Source organism: Formica exsecta, unplaced genomic scaffold, assembly GCF_003651465.1.
Source record: "Formica exsecta isolate Colony F162 unplaced genomic scaffold, ASM365146v1 scaffold149, whole genome shotgun sequence".
NCBI lineage: Eukaryota > Metazoa > Arthropoda > Insecta > Hymenoptera > Formicidae > Formica > Formica exsecta.
In genome coordinates, this window is record NW_021848818.1 from 1,770,341 (window position 1) to 1,779,108 (window position 8,768).

An 8,768-nucleotide genomic window follows, 5' to 3' on the forward strand; every position below is an offset into this window, starting at 1 on the left:
AACACATCATCTTATAAAAAAAAAATAAAAAATAACATTACACAACTAATCATACAATATAATTACAGACTTGGTATTAAATTAAAAGTAAAATAAAAATCCTTATTTAAATCAAAGCAATTTTTATATCATTTATATAAAACGTATTTTTATTAACAAAAAAAGAAGAAAAAACTTAATTATATATTTTATACTAACTATATATATAAAATACTTTTTTATGTATAAACATAATATAATTTAATAAATTTTGTGTGTATAAATACATATATATAATGTACAAAGTATAGATTCTCATTATCATTTTATATAAAAAAAGCCAATCTTTATATAAATTATTATCATCATTTTACCTTATGTTATTCAGTAATAAAAAATAAGACATTATTAGTTATAAATTTGACAAATAGTAAAATATTAAAAATTTTGAACATGTGATATAACCTGATTATATAGCCACACTTTTTTATTGCAATTGTTTTACACTGCTATGGTAACCATTAATGATTGTTAATCTTAGCAATAGTTCAGTAATATAAAAACTATAATTATAAAAATACATAATATATATCCATAATTATAAAAAAAAAAAAAATACAAGTGTTAAATATTAAAAATATATTTGTAATATATTAAACTTTTTTATTGAGCAAAATATATATAAAATATGTCATATCGTATATATTATGTAATCTTTTATTTTATAGGAATCTAATTAAAGATATCAATGTATGATATTTATTTTGTACTATCAATCTCGCATATATTATTATATCTATTTCAAAGTTTGCATCTTAAAAATTAATCCAATTTTGATGATTCAAAAGAAATTAATTATTGTATATTCATATGAATATCAATTTCAAATTAATATGTTTAATCAATGTAATTGATTACACAAGTATGAACATTAATATCAATATTACATGAAATAATATATACTTGTTTTAGATGATATAACAAGTTATTTCTAATTATTTTTAAATAATTGATTATATTTGCAGACATTTTATTTTTCAATCACCTAACAGAATCTAACATTGCCTGACTTTATATTTTTTAATCATTATTCCGGTTATTCAGTCATTATTTAGGTTATACATTATTTAAACTTCTGAAAAGACATATTAAAAAGTGCAGAAATTATAATGAAATTGAGTTATGTGCGAATAAATGCCAGTTAACAGATATATGTATTACGTTTAGTATGAACTCTGCATGACATGAACTGCAAGTAATCGTAAAAATATTTAATGATATATTTGCGAGAACAAACATTCAGAGTTTTGCATTCAAATAAAATATCTTTGTTGTATAATAAAATCGTTATGATATATATACAAGCCGTCACAATTCGATACTCGACTTGCATTTAACGGAGCATAAGTTAGAGAGAGAGAGAGAGAGAGAGAGAGAGAGAGAGAGAGAGAGAGAGGAGAGAGAAAGAGAAAGAGAGAGAGAGAGAGAGAGAGAGAGAGAAAGAAAGAGAGAGGTGCGATTATATTCCATTTCCAATTGTGTGTGAGATACGTAGGTTATGGAATTATGTTTATACACGCAGACTGCATTTGTGTGCACTGTCGTGCGATACAGATAAAGACTTAGAATAAATAAATAAAATGATCGAACGTGGGGAGCAATGGTAGCTGTGCTCCCACGACTACGTTTAATCGTGCTCTAACGTATCACTCACCGGAAAAGCACGTATGCGCATCTTGCTTTCCTTCTTCATCAGGGCACTGCTCTTCATCATGTCGAATTTTCGGTCTCAACGCGTCCTCAAGGGTCCTCTCCCTCCCAGTTAATGCCTTCCCGACGATGCTGCTACGATAAGCGCGTGGCGCCGCGTACACATTGATACCGCTGCTCCTTTTTAAGCGTAGCAAGCACACATTTAGGTATATCGGGAACAGCCGATGATCGCGAATCACCGTAGTTGCCGTATGAAGAGACGAGTGCAATCACTGCCGAACCATACTCGCGGAGACAGCGTAGACAAGACTGATGACGGACGAGCACATTTAACGAAGCGTTTTACGGCGTCTCTCTCTTACAAGCTACAACACTATTTTTTTCTCCGGCTTGACGAGCGAAACGCTAATCGCCCTGAAAGGTACGCGCTTTTGACGATTGAGGCGAAAAGTGACAACGATGACGGAACAAGAGCGCGAGGGAGGGAGCAAGACAGCATACAAGAAGGAGAAGGAAAAGAGAGAGAGAGATAGACGGATAGACAGACACGGTATAAAGCCGAAGAATCGCGGCCAAGAGGGAAATATCGCACTTCTGTCAACAACCTGAGGGGGCCGATCTCCTTTTTTATCCGCAGCCGCGAAAGTCTCGATCTTCTGTGGTGATGATGATGATTGCTCACCGATTTTTTAGTGAAACAGCCGCGGATGCGAATGTAGTGACATAATTGAGAGAAGTCCGGTCTACAACAGCACCGCCACGCTAATACGAGTTTTCGTTGCGCCAACAACACCGCCACCGTCGTCAACAGAGAGTATTTACCACCAGAGAGAAGCCTGCGGCCACGCCAGCATTTTTCATTAAAATCCCTTGTACTGTAGCGCCATCACGTCTACTTTCATTGCTGGAAAGATTTAACGACATACATTTTTCAATTGATAAAATCGCAACTCTTCCACATCCCGAGATATATAAATATATATAAAATGAACTTCATCACATAATGCCCGCTTCGATACCAAACAGTCGCTGGAGTAATAAGGATTTTATATTGCGCTCAATTTCAGAAATATTAGCTTGCAATACCTCTAGTGAGTCACCCTTATATAAAACACAGATATTTAATTGTAACAAATTTGCAATATAGAATCCTGAAATTTATTTCCATTTCTTCCTTCTTCCACTGCTCTAAGAAGTTTGAACTATATAACTTATTTTGTGTTTAAAATATTAGAAAATCCAGTTACATGTTGATATCAAATTTCTATCAAGTTGCAATTTTAGAAGAGGGAGATATTTATTGATTCATATAATGTGACTTAATTTGCGACATACTGTGTGTTCTCTTAATTTCTTTTTACTGTTTTAACATATAAAAATTTTATAGATACAATAATTTGAACAATTGGAAAGAAAATGTTTTGATTCAAGCAATTCAAGTATTCATTGTGGAAAAGATGTGCATATGAGAAATATGAGATATTTTATATAATTCCATTTTTTTGTTATCTTTCAATTATGAAAGCATTTTTTTCCAAATATGTATCGTTCTTTTTTTGTTTAGAAAAATGAGAAAACATAAATCTATATTCCCTTCTCAAAATATTCATATCTAGCATGGCTAGTTTAACAAAATCAAATTTTAACATAAAAGCTTTGCATTTTTTACTTTGGATATTATCATTTATAATCTTTATTCTATTTTCTTTATTTTCATATAATGTTTTATAAGAATTATTTATTATATATATAACAATTATATATGACAATTTTTTTTAAACATTTAAAAAGCTACATATTTAATAGTGTTTTTAATAGTTTTTTTTATTTATAATTAATACAGTTTATATCTTTTTATCCTTAGATTTTTTAGGTTTATCATAATTTTATCATAAAATCTTGTGGAATAAAAATCGAGTTCTTTCAAATGATTATTCTCTAGGCCAACCTATCACTATTAATAAATATGTATAAAAGATGCTTATAGTATTATAATATTTTTCATTGATGATATATATAAGATATATGCAATTGTTTGCCATAATATTTTTGACAAGCATTGATAATACATCACAGATATATGATTATTATTGTAAATTGACCATTGTAGTCATCAATTTTAGACCAATTTTTAAAATGAAATTATTTCAAGCATACTTGAATCAGAAATAGTCATATATACTATTACTATACCTATAATGCTTACAAAAATCGCTAAAATCCATGCATTCCAATACTTATTCCCAATGTTTCCTTGGGATAGTTTTGAGTTTTCATACTTGTCTTTCCTCTTTCGGCGTGGCTTGAACTTTTTCTCGAATTTCTCAATCTCTTCCCGATTGCGTAATTCTTCCGCCTCTCGTTTCTTTGCTATAATAGCTTCTTGGGCCTCCTTCTTCTCAATTTTCAATGACTCACACACATTATCGCATTCTACAATAATCTGCTCTTTTTGAAGAAACAAACAAAGAAAATCCTTTTTGATCCTTTTACATTTACACCATAATCTAACTTTCTTGTTGCATTGCTCCTTTCCTTTGCATTCTCCTGGATGGCAATCGTTGATGCAACGGTGGCCGCACAAATACTAAAATGAAAAACAATTATACTTTCTGTTAAAAAGGCAGCAAAATTTATATATACTTCATCAAGAGTACATAAGCATAGTTACATTTTTTGGACACTGGTTTCCACATTTGAGTAATTCGTCGCGTTTCTTATTCGTCGTGGACACCAAGTCTACACAGTGTCGGTAAAGGGTGCTAATACCACAGTGACAAGACACTCGCACTAATTGTTTGCACGGTTTGCAAGGCGCCGGATGACAAGGTTGTGGACATGCGTGTGTACAACCTGGTAAACGTGCAAATTGACATTCTTTCTCACATTCCATGCACGGCGTACCGCTATCTGATTTGTCATCAGAAGTTTGTATCTTATGACAGGTCAACTCGCAGATGTGATTTTTACACGGCAATAGTTGGCCGCAAGCTCTGCCGCAGGAGCTCGGTTTCGACATATGACACGGCCAGGGACGCGTCTCATGACCTCCGAGACAGGTCACAAGCACAGAAATTTCACATGGTGGGCACGGTAAAGTCTTCAACTCCATAATGTCCTTCCCAGGCTTTTCCCAAGGTCCAATGGGCTGCGCTTTTACTCCGTTCGCTTTCACCTTCACCCAGACTTTCGTATGACAAGTGACTGGGCAAGAGTGACCACATCTCTTGTGGGTCAAGCTGCAGATCTTTTTGCAGGGTGGACATGGGCCTTGATGACATCTGTGAGTTTCTCTCTTACTGTGATGACAGACAGGCGGAATTTTGCAGGATTTGTTACACGGCGGTGGCCTGATTCTCTTGCTGGTACCGCATGGCACCGTTATTTTGCTGCTGCCACATCGACATTGTATGACGTCCATTCTTGTGCATGGATAGCAAGGACCGCTATGGCAGGGTGCGGCGCACTTGTGCTTCCGACAATTAAGCATATTTTCGCACGTTTTCTCGCAGGGATTAGATGTATTCTTCAATACGCAATCGCAACATTTTTTATTACACAGGTGTTTACCACATAAGCGCATTTGTGTGCATTTCTTGTTGCAGTGAAATTCTTTTCCACAAGCAATCTCTTTGGTATAACTACCACATTTGCAGGCTTTTGTTACCACTTCTAAGCAGTGACCACAACGATCGGTATGACATCTCATGTTGCAAAAGTGTGATCCGCAGTCTAACAATTTATCGCAAGTATCGCCACACGTTGGCACTTGCTGCTGCCTGCAAGTAACTTCGTATCGTTTCTTTCCGCAAGGGCAGCATCTGTTCTTCTCTAACGGACAATTACCGCAATCATCGGGTAAATGACATGTACTCTCGCAGGTATGTACATTGCAGGAGAACTTTCTGTTACAAAGTCTCTCGCACATCCATGTACCTTCGTAGCATTTTCCTTCCTTTTGATTACTCTTACAATGGCAGTTCAGTAATACTGTTTCCATACAAGGGGGACACTCTCCAACATGACATAAATTATTACAAGTGTGCAAGCAAAATTCATATTTTTTGCTGCATATTGTTCCACAACTCCAATTTTTAGCATTGCAACGACGTGGCTGCGGCGGTAGCTTACCGCAATAACATTTGACAGACACCATTTTTGCGCATGGTGGGCATGGACCAGGATGACAGAGCAACACACATTTGTGACCACACTCTGGTTGTAAGAGTTTGTTACAAGTTTCGCCACAAGAATGTGGAATAATCCAGGGTTGATATGGAGGATTTATAGTCTTTTTACAGAAACATTCGTACGATCTTGGAATCTGGTCCTGGTTATATTCCATGCGACATTTTGGGCTGTAACATATGCATTTTTATCGGTAAAAATTAAGTAGGACTTTTAGCTTATATATTATATGTATTACATATTACATGTATGATATGTATTACATGTATTATATGAAATTTTGTTTTGGAATAATTCATGATATGTACCATGCCCAGATTGGTGTGATTCCTTTAGTCCGTTTGTAACTTAAACTATCATTAATCCAATGTAAGATGCAGGACATGTGCAGAAATGCATAGCATTTGTTGCAGTTCCATATCTATATAAGAAGAGCAGAAGAATAAGTTGCTTTATTATATTTGTGTATTTTACTAAAAACTTATAAATATTTTTTTTAATTTGAACAGCAAAGTTAACAAAGAAAATATGTGGTAACAAAAAATATGTTTACAGCAATTTAAAAATTTCCATTTCAAGATTGTGTAAATATTGCTATTTATATTAATATAGACTATAAAACTGCAGAAATTTCTAGCTTATGTTACATATATTTAAAAATATATTTAACAATGTGTAATTAAAATATTAACAAGATAGTAATGTCATGCTATATGTAAACATACCGGATCTATTTTCTTGACAGTTGATATACATATCAAGCAAACAGCGCTACTTGATTGAAAAGAGTTAACTAAGTATGATATCACTTTTTCTGCATCCATGCCTTGTCCTTGATATGCCAATAATACGTTGTCCACCACATTTTGGACATCTTCCTCATTTGTTTCATCTTCCTCTTCACTAGACGAATTTAATGATATGTTGGCCTCCAAGTGTCTTTCAATGGCCAACTTATTTTGTGCTTGAGCTCTCTTAAACTTCTGCATCTTGAAATTCTACAATTTGATAATATAAATCAATGTGACGATTAAAAACTTGACATATACATACATACATACATAAATAATATATATAAGTCATACAGCTTGTTCACATCAATATATCATTTCTATCATAATTAAATGAACTATTTATGCTATAGAATAGCTTTTGTACATATACATGTTTTCATTAAAATATATTAGTAAAATTCAACTTCGTTTCGCACATACACACATCTAATGTTACTTTGCTGAATAACAAACATTTAACCAGCAAATTGTTATAATTTCAGTCAATAAGAATCAAATAACGAGTTATATGGTCTTGATTTATAATTACCGATTTTTCTTCGTTTTTGTCGATTTCAAAAGTTAACCGTGATTAATCCTAACTATATTAGGTTATCTTTTAATGCTTTTTATCACTGTACTAAACTTAAAATTTTATTACGTATACATATACCACGTATTGTATTGCACCCACGTACATACAACAATCGTGTTAAAAAACTCGGCGTGCATATAAATACATCCTCTAGACGTTATAAATGCTTTGAACTATTTATTCGATCAATCGGAATAAAGAAATCTACGCTTCAAAGCATTTACATCGTCAAATGGACTGTGTCAAAGCCTTGCCAATAAATTTCTATAAGTATATATATGTACATGCGCTCCATTAGTTACAGATGCAGATTAATCAATCGGAACAAAAAAAAAAAAAAAAAAAAATTTTTTAATCTCGATTAGTCAATCAAATGCTCCGAAATATATATAATTTAAGTCATCTCAAGAATAAAGTATATCTTTTATATAAAGTATATTGTGGCGGATAAAAGTTAATCATAGTCTGGGAGAAGAAAAATAAGATGGTTCTTACAATTTTAAAAGATCTGAAGATGTAAAAACACAAACTCTCACAACAATCGACAAAATATTAAGAAAATATAAACAGGTAAAAACTAATCGTATTAATCGAAAATATAAGAATTGCGATTGCAGAATTCCTAGAATTTTAAATCTTATGGTCAAGTTTTACCATTTTATGATCTCAGAAAAATCTGTTGACAAATTTATATTATGTTAGAACTTTCTTTTATTTTTTCATATATAAAGATTGATGCTATTCGGTTATGTAAATATAAAATAACAATATGCGTGTACAAAATATTGTAATTGTGTAACATTTTTATGTTAATATATTGACAGAATTTCAAATTCTTTACAATCTTTTGCAATATTCTTACATATTTATAAATCATCCGCTTATCATAAAAAATTGTGTTGCACAATTTGTAAATACAAACATTGAAAATTGCTGTGTGAAAATATGTGTTTAGCATTAATCTCAGAAGTGTCAGACTTACATTACAAGTACAGTGGCAATGAGATCATTAATACTAAAACTACATTTTTAAAATGAAAAAATATTAAACGCATATATATAACTGCAATATATAAAGTATTTGTGCATTTATATATATAATTTAATTTTTATGAGTAAGGCACTCTCAGCCTATTTCTAATTATATATTGAACTATTTACTTAATATATAATGAATTGCATATTGAATCAGGAAATGTTGCATTTGAAACCTGCCTGCAAGTATCATGGATAATTAACTATGCTACACACATACATAAATACACATAATATATAATGAATATATTAAATATTCAGAAATACATACACACACACACACGCGCGCGCGCGCGTACATACACATATAATCATGTTCAAGTGAAAAAGATAGAAACCTAAATAAAAATGAACACTTTCTATTCTGTATTTTTCTTTGTTATCCAAAAATATTTAGCTATCTTAACAAGCTTGTTTTTTTTTACGGAAACATCAACGTTTATAAAGTAAAAATATCTGATATTCTATATATATATATATATATA

General features: G+C 32.0%; 2 protein-coding genes across 3 annotated transcripts in view; both read right to left on the reverse strand.

The window, feature by feature from the left end:
• The window catches only part of LOC115246376 (cullin-3), a 9,986-nt gene extending 7,318 nt beyond the window's left edge, over positions 1–2,668 (reverse strand). For both annotated transcript variants that reach the window (XM_029825155.1, XM_029825154.1), the window contains exon 1: positions 1,694–2,668. In XM_029825155.1, the coding sequence (XP_029681015.1) occupies positions 1,694–1,753 (60 nt within the window). In that variant the 5' untranslated portion in view covers positions 1,754–2,668. The remainder of the gene's footprint in view (positions 1–1,693) is intronic.
• An 827-nt stretch (positions 2,669–3,495) lies between these two features.
• LOC115246411 (NF-X1-type zinc finger protein NFXL1) lies at positions 3,496–7,559 on the reverse strand. Its single transcript, XM_029825226.1, has 5 exons — positions 7,204–7,559; positions 6,606–6,878; positions 6,189–6,301; positions 4,364–6,050; positions 3,496–4,279 (listed from the first exon to the last, which is right to left on the reverse strand). Exons 2-5 carry the CDS (start codon positions 6,867–6,869, stop codon positions 3,824–3,826), a joined length of 2,520 nt encoding a protein of 839 aa, XP_029681086.1. The 5' UTR covers positions 6,870–6,878; positions 7,204–7,559; the 3' UTR covers positions 3,496–3,823.
• Between the last annotated feature and the right edge of the window lie 1,209 nt (positions 7,560–8,768).

Bases quoted from the DNA above. Each gene is read 5' to 3' on its own strand.
- LOC115246411 (XM_029825226.1), bottom strand. From the start codon at position 6,869: ATGCAGAAGTTTAAGAGAGCTCAAGCACAAAATAAGTTGGCCATTGAA. The intron at 6,302-6,605 runs GTATGTTTACAT...CTTCTTATATAG, and splicing joins CTGTCAAGAAAATAGATCCG to ATATGGAACTGCAACAAATG. The intron at 4,280-4,363 runs GTAACTATGCTT...TTTTCATTTTAG, and splicing joins GAAACCAGTGTCCAAAAAAT to TATTTGTGCGGCCACCGTTG.